At 40.2% G+C, this 20,386-nt stretch overlaps 1 protein-coding gene across 1 annotated transcript; it reads right to left on the reverse strand.

Annotated features, from left to right (window-relative positions):
- Positions 1-17,203: 17,203 nt before the first annotated feature.
- LOC110941383 (uncharacterized acetyltransferase At3g50280) lies at positions 17,204-18,767 on the reverse strand. The gene has a single exon (XM_022183007.2). The coding sequence runs from the start codon at positions 18,663-18,665 to the stop codon at positions 17,325-17,327; it is 1,341 nt and encodes a 446-aa protein (XP_022038699.1). The 5' UTR covers positions 18,666-18,767; the 3' UTR covers positions 17,204-17,324.
- Positions 18,768-20,386: the final 1,619 nt, after the last annotated feature.

Genomic DNA, 20,386 nt, shown 5'->3' on the forward strand with positions numbered 1-20,386 from the left:
CTTATCACCAACTATACGCATTGATGATGTATAGCCCCATTTAAGTAAATTAATAGACCATCATACACATCAATATGCCTCTTACACCTTATTTTACCTTAGGCCGATTCAACTATTTGATGTCCTAAAACGAGTTAAAAATTTGAGGCCTTTTTGAAAAGAGAAAAAAACTATTTGAGAAAAACTCTCCTTTACCCGGGCTTAGGACCGACAAAATAAGCTAAAAGGTTTATTGTTCGCGAAGTTAACTTTTTTTTTTGTATTTTTATATATTTTTTTATGTGTAAAGATAAGTTCACCCCAACCCAAACATCATATATATACATTTTTTTTTATGTTGGAGGCGCTATTGATTTAAAGGCCTAAAGCCCAAGCCTCAAAATACTTAGGCTTGAGCCGACCTTGATGTTACCTTATCGGATTTACGGACTAAATATTGAAGATCGATCACCTCTACTCGAGTTGTGCTTAAATGTGTTGGTTCATAGTCAATCCTTATCAGTGGCGGAACTAGAACATTAACTCAGGAGTATTCAAAATTTTTTTTTTCACTATATAATCATACAATATTAAAAAATGACAATAAATAAATAAAGTACAACAAATACCTAATAGATTTGTCCTCTTTTTTTCATAGCTTGAAATCGTTCCATCAGATCGTCGTCTTTTACTTCATGTAAAAAATCATTTTCGACCGTACAAACCATAGCATTGTTCAAAAATTTTGTAACACCTCGAAATTTTGTGTCCAATAATGTGTTGACACGTGTGATGAGTTTACACGTGGTATTAAATACTAAATAAAGGACTAAAGTTGACAAACCTTGAAAGTATATAAATTCGAGGGTTATAAATGTCAACAAAGGGTAAATATACTGTATAGTAACCCTAAATGATGCTCGTACCTTCAAACGAATAAATCATGGATCGTACGGAGCGAAAAGCGGGAGAAAGTGAGAGATTACAAGCTACAGGAGTTAATCGTGTCAACATGTTTAATTTATACCTCTGAGTGACCCTTTGACAAACCCGAGGCTTCGTAACAGTAAAATATGCTCACTAGAATATGCGATATAAATTTCGCGAAGTTCCGTTTTAAAACGAGAAAGTTATGATCAAATTCGTATGTGAGGGGTTAAAAGCGTCAACAATAAAAGTTAAGGCTTTTCGAATAGTAATTAAACTAGCCGGGGACTTAACAATGCGGGTAAAAGTCACGAGGCCCTTAATTGTAAATAATCGAGGGCCAAATCGCAAAGTTACCCGTTCGAAACCGAAAGGTCAGGTTAATGATTACAAAAGATTTGAAAATCTTGGAAATCAGACCTCAGGCGGGCCGCGTGAGTGAAACCGGCAAGCCAATGCGGGCCGCGCGCCACCTGAAGATCCGTTTACTGACATGAGGATTCAGGCGGCCCGCGTCCATGTTGTCCGATCTCTAATGCGGGCCGCGTGGGAGTCCCAGATACAGAAAGTTTGGACAGATTCAATGTTTGAACTTGTGAACGATCATTGATGCATTTATTGAAGCATGGGCGCCCTCTACATGCCCCCTAGCACCCAGGGCCACCTACTGATCATCCATGATCCATTGTAGGGTGAGTTGTAATGATCTTGAGCCTAATTTTTCACTATAAAAGGCACTACATTGCACACAATTGAATCACACCTCAAACCTGCTCTCTTGATCATCTCTGGAGCTCTCAAGCATTCTTCTAACATCCTTAGTCGTGCACCAAGCTTCTGTAAGTATGCCTACCCTTTTGTGGCTTAGTTTATGCATAGTTTAGCTCTAAAGTCAATCCGTCGTAATTAACGATTGACTTTGCGATAAATCACAAATGGTCCAGTGGTTTGTCGAATCAAAGATAGTTATATGATGGTAATCATGTGGGCTTTAAACCCGTAAAAGGGCACCCTCTGATTCCTACTCTAACTAGTCCGAATGTCGAGTCAAACGTGCTTAGGAAAAGTCAACAGAAATGCTATTTTGCGATTTAATGCATAATCAGTAATGTAGATAATGTGTAACCTGTTTAAACACTCATAAAACATGATAATAAGTATATTAACTAGTCTAAGCTTGTTTGATCCAACCATTTACTGTTTTGACCCGGTTCGGAGCCGAAAGTCGCAAAGCTTTGACTTTTGCATTGACTTCAGTTCTGACCCGTTAAAGTATGATTTAGATATGCCTTAGGACTCTCTTAGGACCAGGTTACATGATGGTATAACCCTCTGTGACCGGTTCGTTGTTTGTCCGAGTCTTTTACACAATTCCGTTAAATGCTTAAATGTTGAACGTAACGCCCTTTTTAAATTAAAACGAGAAATTCGGACATGTGAAAGAACCATAACCTTAGTTACTGATTTCTAAGCATGTCCCTAAAATTTCACATCAATCCGAGGTCCAGAATAGGAGTTATGCTAAATAGCGCAAATTACGGAAACTTTAGTAATTAAATAGCGCAATTAGCATAACGCCTATCTAAACCCAGATTTCGACACCAAACCTTTTACACACTGATGTAAAATAATATTTTGGGATATTAAAGATTTTTAATTATTTTTAACCTGCTCATAACCTGCGGTTATGGCAACGGTTCGGTAAATACCGAATATACCCTTTTCGGCCATAACTTGAGTTCTACAAGGTCTTTTGACCCGATTCCAGTTGCTACTGATTTTACATAATAAATAAAGTATTTTGGACTTTATAAACTGTTCAGGAAACCCAGATTTCCTGTAGAACTCAGAAACCTCCTTTATAAAACTTTAAAATGACCGAAATACCCCTACGGGGCATAAAATGGATTTAAACTCGTTACGGGCATTATGGAAGGTATCCTACTGATACCACAACCTCTTTAAGGCATATTGACTTAGGAAACCTGTGTAGGACTCTTACGGTTACCCGTTACGCCTTTTGCGCGCACGGTTCGCCTTATGTAACTAGTTTACATAAACTAGCCGAAACGGGTCAAACCATATTGTTTTGACCCCAAAATCCAGAGTGTGGTTATTATACCCATATAAAACAAGTCTTCAAACTTGTTGGGTCCAAATCACATTCCATTCTCGGTTTTCGCCTTTCACGCGATTAAACCATAATTATCCTTTGAAAACTGACCGGTCTAAGCTACGGCTAAATTAAAGACCCGTTAGGATTCTAATAGGTTATTTTAAACCTTCGTTCCAGAATAGGAGACCAGTAAAAGCTATCTGTGATTTATTCAATTAAGGAATTATACTTGCAAAGGTAAATACTTTTAACTTATTTTCCGTTATACGGGCTTGGGTTACGGTGTATAGCATACCGCTTGATCGGGCATCAAGTTCTCCACAGTTAAGTGGGTAATTGAATAAATTTGATCGGCTCGTTTAAACAGTCTTGTTACTTAAAAGCCTTTGGGGGGTTAATGACCATGTCCCGAATATCCCTGGCATCATTTTACGAAATGGCCACGACCTAAGCGCGGAGTGTAGGCGTACACTCGTCAGTGCATAAATAGATCGCTGTGGTGTGTCTATTGATCTTTAACCCGGACTTGATCCGGGCTACTGAACGCATAAGAAACATGTAATTCGTTCACAAGATTATATATTTAAATAATTCTCCCAAGTTATAAAAGAGCTTGTGCCTTGTGCATTCAAATCAATTTTAATAAACATTTTTTAAAAGTGTCGGTTGAATGTATTTACCAGTGTAAACTGACGTATTTTCCCAAAAAGATTAAATGCAGGTACTAAACGTAATTGGATGGCTATATCTCCTTAGCATCTTAAAGAGTCTCGCAAGCTTAAGGATGCCTTCGTCTGTTGAACAATACTTTTATTATTATTACTGATCCCCTGTGGATTTTATTTCAACAATGGTGATACTTTGATATTATAATAAATGTTGAAATATATTTATCTTTATGCTTCCGTTGTGCATTCATATATTGTGTGGTTTGACTATATTGTTGCCGACTACGTCACGATAATCCCCCACCGGGCGCACCGGTGAGACACGTGGAAATCGGGGTGTGACAGGTTGGTATCAGAGCCAACATTGAGTGAATTAAACACTATCCTTAAGTGTTTAATCTCAATGACACAATTGCACATACTTGAGTCTAGACAAGAACATAGGACAAATTCGAATTATTATTCCGGTTTGTCTTTTTATTGTTTATTATTATTTAAAGTTTTGAAAGCAGGAAATATGCCACCAGCAATTAGACGAGGAAGAGGAGGAAGAGGCAAAGGGACGATCATTACTCACAACGATCACGAGGCTGGACCTTCGAACATGCGAGCTCCTTCCAGTACAAGAAGTGAGGAACCACAGAGGCAAAGAAGAAACCTCTTTGAGCCTGCAAGACATTCTACCTCGCATAGCTCAACACCTTCATACCGTCATTCTTTTGGACCAAACTCAGAAAATGACCCCCAATAACCCTCAACCATCATTTATACCTCTCCAGCGATCTGCTTCGCACCGTTCTTATGGCGATCCTTCTCCTTTCTTCATAGGACAGTTTAACCCGGTGAATTACATCCAAGAGCCAATAGGGTATAACCCTTTAGGACCAGAGGATCACTTTTCTGAAGATAATGCAGTGGATATGGACGAAGATACAGATCCCGTCGAGCCTGCACGGGGTACTCCCAACCATCCAATCGAGATCTCTGATGGGTCATCCTTCCATGGAACACCCTATCAAGGTCCCGACAGCTATCAGGCAAGATTTGACCAATGTGATTGGTACTTCACGCCATCTCATCACTTCTCGCCTCATGAACAACAGCAGCAACAGGATCCTTCTGAGGATTCGCGGTTTGTGGCAGTTACGCCACCGCCACCAGTTCAACCAGTAATTCCAGATCCGCCAAGGCGTAGAAGATCAGGCGCGCGGATGTCCACCCGAGGAGGGGAATTCCATTTCAGCACCCCTCGCCACTCGAGTGCGAGTCACTTTCCGTCAGTGCCTGAAGAAGAACCACAGTTAGCGGAACCTTCTGGTCACCCTGCAGAGGTGAATTCTGCACCAGTTGCACCATCTCCGCCACCTTTCGGCTACGATAATCCGATACCAGCATACGGCGGCTCCACCGCATACAATCCGTTTGAGCAGCCGACTCACACGCACTACAACTATAACTATAATGCCGATCCATATGTAGTAGCGGCTAATTATAATGCCCTCCATGGAACCTCTTGGAGACCAGATTACTCAGCTCATGGGTATCCTATACCTCCTAGACCTCCGGTTCAGCAACCGTCGCAGCAGCCACGATTTTCTCCACCGGAGCAAGAAGAAATACTCCACCGTCTAAACCGTGTGGAACGAGACTTCGAACAAGAACGTAAGAGTACTCATGGATTCCTCAAGGGCCTAGCAAACCTACTAAAAGGAAGGAAGAAACGAGATCATTAGTCTCCTTATGTATTGTTGTACTTACTATTATAATTTAGTCCCTGCGTGGACATTTATCGTGTTTAGTCCCTGCGCGGACAATTACTTTCAGTCCCTGCATGGACTTATCTTTTAGTCCCTGCGCGGACATCTATCTTGTATTTGGTCCCTGCGTGGACTTGTTTTTCTATAAACCTCTGCGTAGGTATTTATTTATTTAAAAGGTCTCGTTTAGGGCAATATGTAAGCATTATTATGATTAATGGAATGTTATGTTATGAAATTTCATTTTATTAGATACGTTCTTATATGAAATAAATCAAAAATCACTCCTTTTTAAATTAATCTGCTTAAATAAAGAATCTTAAGAGTGAAACCTAGCCAGGTGTCATTATAAGACCCGGCTAAGATGGTAAGACCTAGTTAAAAGATTCAGACTTCCAGTTAACCGCTGTAAACATGTTAACGTTCTTGGCAGATGTGATTCGTTAAAATCGCACGCATCATTCTTATATAAGAATCCTTTTAAGGATTCCAAAGCCCAAATTAGTGATTTGCAAATCATGGGTTAAATCGTCAATAAAAATGATCATTTGTTAAACATCCATTAGTGATGTAGTGCCTACGGGCCAAACTTATTAAACATCCATTAGTGATGTAGTGCCTACGGGCCAAACTTATTGAACATCCATTAGTGATGTAGTGCCTACGGGCCAAATTTATTGTCAAATTAGACAAAAGGCAGTTGTAGTCTATGACTCCCTGTCAGAAAAGGTAAAAGGACTACGGTTCAAACCTTCATGCCTTGATTCTCTGTAATCCCGGCTTATATATTATAAAAACGTCCTCGTGACTAGGCTTTATGCCACTAACAATATTGTTTGTAATTAGGATAAGTTATATTCAAATCCTAAATAAATGTGAGTAACAAATTAACCAGATATGGTCTCTGTTACCATGGTTAATGAATTGCCATAAAAGACAATTCCATAATAAACTCCTAAATAAAATTTTTCGTTATCTTCTGTAGCAGATTCAAGTTGCGATGGCTGATCCCAATGAAGTGAATAGTCACTCAAAAGAAGATGAAAATGATAACGCCCAGATTCATATCACGGGCGCGGAATTGAAAGCTCTTGTCGACGGCGCTGTTAAGGAAGCCTTGGATCGACGATATGAGGAGTACACTGAGCCCCGGAGCAGAACCATATCTAAACCACATTCAAAGCCAAAAACCCACTCAAAATCTCATAGCAAACCACCTTCAACTCCGTCTAAACCCAAAAAGGACGATGATAAACACTCATCTAATGAAAACAGTGACCGTCCTAAAGAAAAAGTGTATACTGATGCATCTCGCGCCAGGGGTTGCACCTACAAGTACTTCGTATCTTGCAAACCCCGAGATTTCACTGGGGAGAAGGCCGCAGTAGATTGTATGACGTGGTTAGACGAGATGGACATTGTGGTGGACATCAGTGGTTGCGCAGAGAGAGATGTGGTAAAGTTTGTTTCACAATCATTCAAGGGCGAGGCCCTGGCTTGGTGGAGGTCTCTGGTTCAGGCCTCGGGGAAGGCTGTTTTATACAGCATGACATGGGAGGAATTCATTTCTCTCATCAAGGAAAATTTCTGCCCTCAACACGAGGTTGAAAAGATCGAGTCCGACTTCCTGTCGTTGGTTATGACGAACCTTGACTGTCAAGCTTACCTCACGAGCTTCAACACAATGTCCCGGTTGGTTCCGTATCTGGTAATCCCGGAGCCAAAGAGAATAGCTCGTTTTATCGGTGGTTTAGCCCCCGAAATAAAGGCAAGCGTAAAGGCCTCTCGGCCAGCGACCTTTAGATCTGTAGCCGACATTTCTTTGTCCCTCACTCTGGATGCGGTCCGACAAAGATCGCTGAGGAACAAAGAGGCTGAGAACAGAAAGCGTGAAGATAATACTTCAAGAAGGTCGAACAAGAAACACCGTGGAAACGGTGACAACAAGAGAGGGTCTGAGTCAAGGAAGGATGGGCAACAGTCTGGTGAGAAGCCCAAGTGCAAGAATTGCAAGAGACACCACTATGGAAAGTGCCGACTCGAATCAAACTCGCAGACTTAGTCAAAGTCATTTGCTTGCGGGTTATGCAAATCCAAGGACCACAAGACCGTGGATTGCAAAAAGATAAAGGATGCAACTTGCTTCAGTTGCAACGAGAAGGGGCACATTAAAACAAACTGCCCTAAATACGCCAAGAAGCCTGAAGAGGCCAAGAAGACCAATGCGAGAGTCTTCAGAATGGATGCGAAAGAAGCAGTGCTAGACGATAACGTGATCACAGGTACTTTCCTCGTAAATGATATCTTTGCAAGAGTACTTTTTGATTCGGGCGCTTATAAGTCTTTCGTAGATCATAAATTTTGCAAATTGCTGAATATGCCTGTCAAAACCTTAAATGTGAATTATGAGGTAGAGCTAGCAGATGGCACCATAGAAACCGTCTCCACTGTGTTAGATGGATGTGTGATATCCATTAAGAACCACTCTTTTCCTCTATCTCTACTTCCCTTTAAATTGGCCGGTTTTGACATAGTACTGGGTATGGACTGGTTATCTCGCAACCAGGCCCAAATCGTCTGCAACAGAAAGCAAGTGGTGCTAAAGACTCTGACTGGTGAATCGCTTACCATTCGGGGAGATACCCAGTATGGATTACCTGAGCAAGTATCTATGCTCAAGGCTTCTAAATGTTTAAAGAAGGGATGTGTCATCTACATGGCACAGGTGATTATTGAGAAGCCAAAACCGAAGATAGAAGACATTCCCGTCATTTCGGAATATCCAGAAGTTTTCCCTGAAGATCTACCTGGTTTGCCACCAGATAGGCAAGTGGAATTCAGGATCGATATCATCCCTGGAACAGCACCTGTTGCTAGAGCACCTTACAGGTTAGCGCCAACCGAAATGAAGGAGTTGAGGACACAACTAGATGAACTGCTAGCTAAAGGTTTCATCAAACCTAGTTCGTCTCCCTGGGGAGCACCTGTCCTGTTCGTCAAGAAGAAGGACGGATCGATGCGTTTGTGCATCGATTATCGCGAACTTAACAAGGTCACGATAAAGAATAGGTATCCTTTGCCGAGGATCGACGATTTGTTCGATCAGTTACAAGGGGCAAGTTATTTCTCGAAGATTGACTTGAGGTCAGGCTACCATCAACTGAAAGTCAGAGATGAAGACGTACATAAAACCACATTCAGGACTCGATATGGTCACTATGAGTTCCTAGTGATGCCTTTTGGGCTCACTAATGCACCGGCTGCGTTCATGGATCTCATGAATCGCGTTTGCAAGCCGTACTTAGACAAATTTGTCATCGTTTTCATCGACGATATTCTGATCTACTCGAAGAACCGAGCTGACCATGAGAAACACCTTCGTTGTATTCTCAAACTCCTACATCATGAGAAACTCTATGCCAAATTCTCTAAGTGCGAATTCTGGCTTCGAGAAGTCCAATTCCTTGGACATGTTGTCAGCGAGCGTGGTATCCAAGTGGATCCCGCTAAAGTAGAGGTTGTCATGAATTGGCAAGAGCCAAAGACGCCTACAGAGATTCGTAGTTTCCTGGGGTTAGCAGGATACTACAGGCGATTCATTGAAAATTTTTCAAGGATTGCTGCGCCCTTAACTTCTTTGACCAAGAAGAAAATAAAGTTCGTATGGGGCCCTAAGCAGCAAGAGTCCTTTGATATTCTGAAGCAAAAGTTGAGCAACGCTCCTGTACTGACATTACCTGATGGTACCGAAAAGTTCATAGTTTACTGCGACGCATCACACACTGGCATGGGATGTGTGCTCATGCAGAAAGGCAAGGTTATTGCCTATGCTTCGAGACAGTTAAAGGTGCATGAGAAGAATTACACCACCCATGACTTAGAACTGGGTGTCGTTGTGTTCGCACTAAAACTGTTGAGGCATTATCTGTATGGTATCAAGTTTGTGATCTATTCGGATCACAAGAGCCTTCAACATCTGTTTAATCAGAAGGAATTAAACATGAGGCAACGCCGTTGGATGGAGACTCTAAATGATTATGATTGTGAAATCAGATATCATCCCGGCAAGGCGAATGTAGTCGCTGATGCCTTGAGTAGAAAGGAAAGGGTGAAACCCATCCGAATCAATGCCAAGAGCATTGAAGTGAAGAATAATTTGATTGAAAGGTTGTTAGCTGCACAGAGAGAAGCTGTGTTGGAAGCTAACTATCCTAAAGAAAAGTTAGGAGTAACTGAGGAGCAGTTAACTCTTAGCAAGGACGGAATTTTACGATTAAATGGACGAATATGGGTTCCAATTTACGGAGGACTTCGAGAGGTCATTCTCCAGGAAGCCCATAGTTCTAAATACTCCGTCCATCCTGGAGCAGATAAAATGTATCATGATCTAAAGGCAAGTTATTGGTGGATAGGCTTGAAAAAGTCTGTAGCCGCTTATGTAGCCAAATGCCTGACTTGTGCGCAAGTCAAAGCTGAGCATCAAAAGCCATCAGGCTTGCTACAACAGCCTGAACTTCCAGAATGGAAGTGGGAATGTGTAACGATGGATTTTATTACCAAGTTACCCAAGACGAGGAAAGGAAATGATACAATATGGGTTATAGTTGACAGACTAACTAAGTCAGCACTTTTGTTACCCATCAAGGAGACTTATAGCTCCGACATGTTAGCCCAGTTATACGTTGATAAGATTGTAGCCTTACATGGCATACCTGTGTCTATTATCTCCGACCGAGATACTCGATACACGTCTCATTTCTGGAAAAGCTTCCAGCAATCTTTGGGCACACGTTTAAATTTTAGTACGGCTTACCATCCTCAGACAGACGGTCAGAGTGAGCGTACTATTCAAACGTTGGAAGACATGCTACGTGCATGTGCTATCGATTTGGGTGGTAGTTGGGATACGAACCTACCATTAATTGAATTCTCCTATAACAATAGCTACCATACAAGCATTAAGGCTGCGCCCTTCGAGGCATTATACGGTAGAAAGTGTAGATCGCCTGTTTGTTGGGCGGAAGTTGGAGATGTCCAATTATCAGGACCAGAGATAGTCTTCGAAACGACGGACAAGATTTTCCAGATTCGAGACCGTCTCAAAGCTGCCCGAGATAGGCAGAAGAGTTACGCAGATCCAAAGCGTAAAGATTTTCACTTCGAAGTAGGTGAAAAGTGTTACTTAAAGTATCACCCTGGAAGGGGGTGATGCGTTTCGGTAAGAAAGGCAAACTAAGCCCGAGATACATAGGACCTTTCGAGGTTATCGAACGTGTCGGGTCGGTTGCCTACAAGTTAAACTTACCGGAGGAGCTCAATGGAATTCACAATGTGTTCCACATCTGCAATCTAAAGAAGTACTTCGCTGATGAATCACTGGTAATACCCCATACAGATGTGCATATAGATGAGAGCTTGAAATTTGTGGAAAAACCTTTGTCGATTGAAGATCGACAGGTAAAGAAGCTTCGAAGGAAGCATGTACCTATTGTTAAGGTCAAATGGGATGCCCGTAGAGGTCCCGAATTCACGTGGGAGGTTGAAGCCACGATGAAAGAAAAATAACCTTATTTATTTCAGTAAATCTCGGGTCGAGATTTATTTTAAGGGGGTGAGGATGTAACACCTCGAAATTTTGTGTCCAATAATGTGTTGACATGTGTCATGAGTTTACACGTGGTATTAAATACTAAATAAAGGACTAAAGTTGACAAACCTTGAAAGTATATAATTCGAGGGTTATAAATGTCAACAAAGGGTAAATATACTGTATAGTAACCCTAAATGATGCTCGTACCTTCAAACGAATAAATCATGGATCGTACGGAGTGAAACGCGGGAGAAAGTGAGAGATTACAAGCTACAGGGGTTAATCGTGTCAACATGTTTAATTTATACCTCTGAGTGACCCTTTGACAAACCCGAGGCTTCGTAACAGTAAAATACGCTCACTAGAATATGCGATACAAATTTCGCGAAGTTCCGTTTTAAAACGAGAAAGTTATGATCAAATTCGTATGTGAGGAGTTAAAAGCGTCAACAATAAAAGTTAAGGCTTTTCGAATAGTAATTAAACTAGCCGGGGACTTAACAATGCGGGTAAAAGTCACGAGGCCCTTAATTGTAAATAATCGAGGGCCAAATCGCAAAGTTACCCCTTCGAAACCGAAAGGTCAGGTTAATGATTACAAAAGATTTGAAAATCTTGGAAATCAGACCTCAGGTGGGCCGCGTGAGTGAAACCGGCAAGCCAATGCAGGCCGCGCGCCACCTGAAGATCCGTTTACTGACATGAGGATTCAGGCGGCCCGCGTCCATGTTGTCCGATCTCTAATGCGGGCTGCGTGGGAGTCCCAGATACAGAAAGTTTGGACAGATTCAATGTTTGAACTTGTGAACGATCATTGATGCATTTATTGAAGCATGGGCGCCCTCTACATGCCCCCTAGCACCCAGGGCCACCTGCTGATCATCCATGATCCATTGTAGGGTGAGTTGTAATGATCTTGAGCCTAATTTTTCACTATAAAAGGCACTACATTGCACACAATTGAATCACACCTCAAACCTGCTCTCTTGATCATCTCTGGAGCTCTCAAGCATTCTTCTAACATCCTTAGTCGTGCACTAAGCTTCTGTAAGTATGCCTACCCTTTTGTGGCTTAGTTTATGCATAGTTTAGCTTTAAAGTCAATCCGTCGTAATTAACGATTGACTTTGCGATAAATCACAAATGGTCCAGTGGTTTGTCGAATCAAAGATAGTTATATGATGGTAATCATGTGGGCTTTAAACCCCTAAAAGGGCACCCTCTGATTCCCACTCTAACTAGTCCGAATGTCGAGTCAAACGTGCTTAGGAAAAGTCAACAGAAATGCTATTTTGCGATTAAATGCATAATCAGTAATGTAGATAATGTGTAACCTATTTAAACACTCATAAAACATGATAATAAGTATATTAACTAGTCTAAGTTTGTTTGATTCGACCATTTACTGTTTTGACCCGGTTCGGAGCCGAAAGTCGCAAAGCTTTGACTTTTGCATTGACTTCAGTTCTGACCCGTTAAAGTATGACTTAGATATGCCTTAGGACTCTCTTAGGACCAGGTTACATGATGGTATAACCCTCTGTGACCGGTTCGTTGTTTGTCCGAGTCTTTTACACAATTCCGTTAAATGCTTAAAAGTTGACCGTAACGCCCTTTTTAAATTAAAACGAGAAATTCGGACATGTGAACGAACCATAACCTTAGTTACTGATTTCTAAGCATGTCCCTAAAATTTCACGTCAATCCGAGGTCCAGAATAGGAGTTATGCTAAATAGCGCAAATTACGGAAACTTTAGTAATTAAATAGCGCAATTAGCATAACGCCTATCTAAACCCAGATTTCGACACCAAACCTTTTACACACTGATGTAAAATAATATTTTGGGATTTAAAGATTTTTAATTATTTTTAACCTGCTCATAACCTGTGGTTATGGCAACGGTTCGGTAAATACCGAATATACCCTTTTCGGCCATAACTTGAGTTCTACAAGGTCTTTTGACCCGATTCCAGTTGCTACTGATTTTAAATAATTAATAAAGTATTTTGGACTTTATAAACTGTTCGGGAAACCCAGATTTCCTGTAGAACTCAGAAACCTCCTTTATAAATCTTTAAAATGACCGAAATACCCATACGGGGCATAAAATTGATTTAAACTCGTCACGGGCATTATGGAAGGTATCCTACTGATACCACAACCTCTTTAAGGCATATTGACTTAGGAAACCTGTGTAGGACTCTTACGGTTACCCGTTACGCCTTTTGCGTGCACGGTTCGCCTTATGTAACTAGTTTACATAAACTAGCCGAAACGGGTCAAACCATATTGTTTTGACCCCAAAATCCAGAGTGTGGTTATTATACCCATATATAACAAGTCTTCAAACTTGTTGGGTCCAAATCACATTCCATTCTCGGTTTTCGCCTTTCACGCGATTAAACCATAATTATCCTTTGAAAACTGACCGGTCTAAGCTACGGCTAAATTAAAGACCCGTTAGGATTCTAATAGGTTATTTTAAACCTTCGTTCCAGAATAGGAGACCAGTAAAAGCTATCTGTGATTTATTCAATTAAGGAATTATACTTGCAAAGGTAAATACTTTTAACTTATTTTCCGTTATATGGGATTGGGTTACGGTGTATAGCATACCGCTTGATCGGGCATCAAATTCTCCACAGTTAAGTGGGTAATTGAATAAATTTGATCGGCTCGTTTAAACAGTCTTGTTACTTAAAAGCCTTTGGGGGGTTAATGACCATGTCCCGGATATCCCTGGCATCATTTTACGAAATGGCCATGACCTAAGCGCGGAGTTTAGGCGTACACTCGTCAGTGCATAAATAGATCGCTGTGGTGTGTCTATTGATCTTTAACCCGGACTTGATCCGGGCTACTGAACGCATAAGGAACATGTAATTCGTTCACAAGATTATATATTTAAATAATTCTCCCAAGTTATAAAAGAGCTTGTGCCTTGTGCATTCAAATCAATTTTAATAAACATTTTTTAAAAGTGTCGGTTGAATGTATTTACCAGTGTAAACTGACGTATTTTCCCAAAAAGATTAAATGCATGTACTAAACGTAATTGGCTGGCTATATCTCCTTAGCATCTTAAAGAGTCTCGCAAGCTTAAGGATGCCTTCGTCTGTTGAACAATACTTTTATTATTATTACTGATCCCCTGTGGATTTTATTTCAACAATGGTGATACTTTGATATTACAATAAATGTTGAAATATATTTATCTTTATGCTTCCGCTGTGCATTCATATATTGTGTGGTTTGACTATATTGTTGCCGACTACGTCACGATAATCCCCCACCGGGCCCACCGGTGAGACACGTGGAAATCGGGGTGTGACAAATTTCGGGCCCATTCAATTGCATAAATCCATCTTGACAAGCTTCAATTTCGAAAAACATCTTTCAATGGTTGCGGTTGCAACCGGTAAAAGCAAAGCTAGCTTCACTACCCGATAAACTAAAGGACAAGAACTATGCGTTCCTGTTTCAACCATAACACGCGTAAGATCACTTATTCCATTCAAGTTTGCCAATTTATCATAATCGCTTGTAGTGTGACGAAATGATTCAATATCACCCAAAAGAGTCTCTATTTCTAGTGTAGTATAATCATCCGGGTACATCTCAGCAAACGCCAATATCTTCGATGGGTCAAACTTAGAAAAACCATTACAAGGATTTAAACCCGACATATTTTTTTTTATCAAATTAGCTGTCACCTCACTAAATCGATTTCCTAATTCTTGAATTTGCATGTCCAAAACCTCATTAAAAATGTCAACTTCAAAATGATGTCGATTTGTAATGACATTCTTTTGGTTTCTTGGATTACCATAACTTTCTGTCATGTTCAACATTGTAATGTTTTATTTTTTATTTTTTTTTACAAAAGTAAGTCATTTTTTCCAACATCGGCTCAAACTCATTTTGTCTTAAGTGCTGAATTTTTTTAGTATAACTACTAAAATGTTTGAAGTTTTTTATTAATAATTCATCACGAACTGCTAAAATGTTTGAGGTTTTTTATTACTAAATAACCTCGGTAATAAAGGAGTTTTATACGGGGAAAGTGTTATCTATTATTTACTTAGTTTAAAAATAATATTATTATAAGTAGTAAACTCCGAATAAAGTAAGAGAAATTAATAAATTAATAGATAATAAATTGATTAAATACTATATACATATAATACAAGTATATAAGTATTGGCGAGTTAATACATTTAATACAAGCATACAACAACAATATGATAGTTAATTAAAGTTAAATTGTAATTGTAAAAACTAAATAAATATAAAATTCATAATAGTAGGCTGGGGAGCACACCACGTCACGTACTTTTCAGATTTCTAAGAAAGAAAAAAACAAAATCAATAATAACAATTGTCTTTTGATTTTAATACCAAAGATTCTTCTTCATCAAAATTCAGCAGCTTCGTTCCGACCGACCAAAAGCTCCCACCTTTCTTCAAACTGTAATTTGGGCTTATAATTTTTAGGGGTGTTCTCGTAGTTGTTTAGGGATGTCTTTTGTATAAAAATCGAAAAAACATTTACACTACCGGTACAAAGTTGAGCCGTAGTCCGTGATATGACTCGTTATATACCAGGTCCGCCTAGAGGTGTACAAAAAAACTGGTTTTAGAACCGAAACCGGAAAAAAAACCGAAACTGGTTTTTTTAACCGGTTTTTTTTAACCGTTTTTTTAACCGCCGGTTTTTATACCGGTTACTATTATTGACATCAAAAACCGGTTATTAAAAAACCGGTTAAAACCGGTAAAAAACCGGTTTTTTTGGGAAAAACCGGTCCCAACCGGTTATACCGGTTATTGTTTTGGACCTCAAAACCCGGTTAGTAACCGGAACCGGTTATAAAAAAAAACCGCTTTTTATTTTGGGTGAAAAAACCGGTTATTTTTTAAACCGGTTTTTTAATAATCAATTAACCGATTTGTACACCTCTAGTCCGCCCGTGATCCTTGTCACACTTGAGAGTATATCCAAGAAGTGCCTACACCAAACAGATAGGTTGGTCCTCAACAAACCCCATGGACGCCAAATGACACTTAGAAAATGACTCCACATGACAAGTGGCATTCGAGCGGATTCCATTTTTTGAGTAGTCAAGTCTAAGCTACTATCTAAAAAGTATTAAGAACGTGGAGTGTGGGTTGAGATGGCGGTTGACAAGCAACGTTAGTTAGACTAAACCGGGCTAGCGTTGGCATGGCGTTGCCCCACTTATGTGGGGATTGAGCTTGGCGTGGGGCCGGGGGATGGGGGGGGGGGGTTGACATGACTGGCTTTCGTTGGTTGGTCCAATATAGTTGTTGGGCTAGTCGTTGCAAATGGCTACTTTAATTTAAAAAATATTTTACATATTAAACCAATATAAATACCTACCAATTTTTAACACTTTTTTTTATCACTTCTCTACTTCTTCTACCATATCTCTTTATTTTTTTTATAAAATTAACATACAACATCCGACAATGCATCCTTTTAACCGAAACTACGACCCAAACAACCCCTTTGGATACCAAGAAAACCCAAACCCTAGCCCGCCACCAAACCGTCCACCACCAAACCCGACCCAAACAACCCCTTTGTATACTGACCAGTTGGAAGATCTTGGGACAAAAATTGATACATTTAATTTCCTCCAAAACAAAGGATCTAGAATAGCAAAAATATGCAAGCGTCGTACAATAAAAAATATCTCTAAAAGAAAAACGCGAAGATATGAAATTTCTCGTCATGCCCGTCGATCACCTAAACGCCCCACAATGGCAATGACGTTGAAAGAAGAAATCATGAAAAAATATAATATGAAGAAATCATGATTTTTTTTTTTTTACATTTTATGTAACTATTTTTTAATTTTATGTAGTTTTTTTAATTTTATTTGTAGTTTTTTAAAATATTATATCTAATCTTTTCTTCTATTTTAATTAGTGTATTACTTTAATTAAATGAAATTTAAAATAGTTTAAATAAAAAGAAAAAAACAAACAAAATCCACATGGCTGGCAACGCTAACCGAAGCCACGCCACACCCCTTCTTTTTGAATATTACCTTATTGATCTCACACTCACCAGGTGTCGAGCAATGCACCCAACTCAAGCCCCTCTACACCCTATATTCTAAACGAGAAGGATGATGGGAGAAGATCAATATGTTAATTATCGAACCACACAAAACAAATGAGTGTTACGTAACATACATACAAACTTATCGTATCCAAACTACACACGGCATTCATTTATTCTACTTTTATACCATTTAGTTACTCTTTTAGAGCACTTATAAACTCCTCATCACATTCAAGAGCCATCATATATTCCGGCAATAGGCAAACTTCAACGTCCATGCTCCCGCCACCTTCCCGACCAGGATACATTGTCATTTTACCGTCGGCTTTGTTCACAAACCCACTTCTAGCCGCAACAGCTTTCCCCAACCCAAATTCACACCCGTACATGTCAAACCTTGGTGAACTCCCAATGTGTGTAGTGTTCGGATGGAAAAGTGCATTCGGTTTGTATACTACCGGGTTTCTACACCATGAATCAACAATTTTTTTCACTGCTATATCATCGTGGTTTGTCACCGCTTCATGTATCCTCAAAGCCGCCCATCCAAGCCCGTGAGCCATTAGATCCTCAACAGTTGCCGTTCCGCTGACACTATCAATCGGACTGCCAAAATAATCATCCGACAAAGGTGGGTTCATCCTACTCCGGTTACTAATAACAAGTTTACAAGTAGTTTCACTATTACTAGGTTGGTGCCTAACTCGAGTTACACACCTCCACAAAAGTGCGGACACCGCCTGCAAACTCGAGATATTTTGCATGTTGCATTCCTCATTTGCTTTTGCTTTGAGTTTAGAAACTGCAGCCGAGGTGAAATGAAAGAATCTCTCCTTAACTTGTGGTTTTTCAGATCTTGAAATGAATTGATCGTGATGTGTAAAAGGGAGATTTATTATAGTATCAGATCCTTTGATTGTCGGAGGACGGGAGATGAGATAAGCATTTTCATCTTTAGATCTAAATATTTCACTCCAAGCAGCCATGAAATGCCAGAATGATGTTCCATCGGCAACAAGATGGTTTACTGAGCCGCCAATGAAGATTCCATCTATAAGCTCGGTCACCTGAATGGATAACAACGGGAGTGTATGACCATCATGGTTTATAGCATCATTAAGGTCGAAGAATGAATGAACAACTAACGGTACATCAGTTGAAGTAAGGATGTCGGAGACAGTTACGTCCACGGTTGCGTGAACAAACTTGACCCCGGGGCTGTTTTCAGGGTCTATGTATATGACATATGAAGGCGGGTTTTCTTCTTTTCGAGTGGCTAAGCGGGCGGCAAGAGGGTAGAAATGTGTGAGGGTGGCGGAGAGGGAGCTGCGGAGGTCATCCAAGAAAGCGGCTATGAAGAAATCTTGATTCTCCGGAGGTGGTTTTGCAAAAAGGAGACCCTTTTGGCTGTAGTTGGCATTGAGCATGACGAGCTCAAAGGGCGTGAAGTATATGGGTCGCTTTCTATCCTGTGAGAGGTCGTGCTGAGACCTGACAAAGCATTCCGATATATGCTTCACCTTCTGCAAAGTCATCGGAGTTTCCACAGACAATATACAAGGTCCACTTATCTCACATGTGAGGTTTAAATTGCTTCAATTTTAAGTACGGATAATACAAAAAAATAAATTTCTAACATATATACATTTTGTTAAAAGAAGATTTCATTAAAAACATACCTCCTCCGATCTAACTGAGCACAAGACCAAACAATACAAACACCCTCGACCCAAACGGGCAAAGGGCAACCAAATTACAACATATACAATAAATATTTACAACATTCCGTCCAGCTGATATACTTACACGAGGATCTATTTTTAACCCACCCAAAACCTCTCGATTTGATCTCCCCTATAATCTCTTGCGGACTTCGGATAATATGTTTGAATATCAACTCGTTCCTACCTTTCCAAATGCACCAGCAGGAAATAAGCACAAAACCATATATGATCTTCTTCACTTTCTTACCCAATCGAGAAAAATTATGAATTTCCAGAATGTCATTGAAATCGGAGGTATATTGCAGCAAACGCTGAAAGCCGACCACACTCGATATGCCACCGAGCAAGCAATAAATAAGTGCTCCACCGTTTCCTCATGCTCATCGCAGAAAGGACACATAACCGAAGGGATATCTAAGTTTCTTCTTTTTAAATTAACTCTCGTAGCAAGCCTGTCCAAGTTACCTCTCCAAGCCGTTATATTACATTTAATAGGAACCCATTTACACCACACAAAACCAGGAAGGGGGATTGCCCCTCTATCCTCAACTAAAACCTTTTTCACAGCCTTCACCGAAAACCCACCCGGATCGCCACAGTCCCAAAACCAAGAGTCCTCACCATTGGTCAGCGTAGTAGATCTGAGATAATTTTGGTAGTCTTGCCATTCCGCAAGCTCCGCCACCGACTCTGGCTGTCTAGACCAATTCCATGAGTACCCGCCATTGTCCTGAATCAAGCCAATCCTGTCCGCCACCCTGCAAGTTTTAACTAGTTCTATGCCAAACAAATGTGGCCATCTTTCCATGAGCGGACGATCTCCCACCCATGTGTTAATCCAGAATCGGATCTCACAACCATTCCCCACCTTTCCTAAAATCCAACGATTTAAACCTTTCCCGTTAATTACCCCGAGATGTTACCGTTAAGCGGAAGAAAACTCTTTTGATTGTTTTTAAAGTGACATGCTTCATCCACCTTCCTCCAAAGATTACAATACTCCACCCTATATCTCCAACCCCATTTATATAGCAGCGCCTCATTAACATCTTTAAGTCTGTTTATACCCAAACCCTTTTTTTCTTAGGCCAAGTGATCCAATCCCAAGCCACCCAATTCATTTTATTAGAATCCTGAGAACCCGCTCACATAAATTTTCTTATCTTAGCTTCCAGGATATTAATGACCCCAATAGGGGCCTTGTACAAGGAAAAAATATATATAGGAAGACTCTCCAACACAGAGTTAATCAGAGTAAGCCTCCTTCCTATCGATCAAGTTTAAGCTTTCCAAATCGACAACCTTTTATCACAAACCTCAATTATAGGAATCCAGTTATTAATTCTATTCATCTTAGCCCCCGCCGTAATTCCCAAGTAGGAAATTGGAATACTATCAGTATTGCACCTAATAACCTTGGCCATCTCAATGATATCAGAATTTTCCACCCCTAACCCAGAAAAGATTTGATTAATGGAGATTAATTTCTAAGCCATAGCATAAAAAAAATCTCAGACATCTAGCCACGTTAG

Source organism: Helianthus annuus, chromosome 5 (genome assembly GCF_002127325.2).
Source record: "Helianthus annuus cultivar XRQ/B chromosome 5, HanXRQr2.0-SUNRISE, whole genome shotgun sequence".
NCBI lineage: Eukaryota > Viridiplantae > Streptophyta > Magnoliopsida > Asterales > Asteraceae > Helianthus > Helianthus annuus.

Bases quoted from the DNA above. Each gene is read 5' to 3' on its own strand.
- LOC110941383 (XM_022183007.2), bottom strand. From the start codon at position 18,665: ATGACTTTGCAGAAGGTGAAGCATATATCGGAATGCTTTGTCAGGTCT.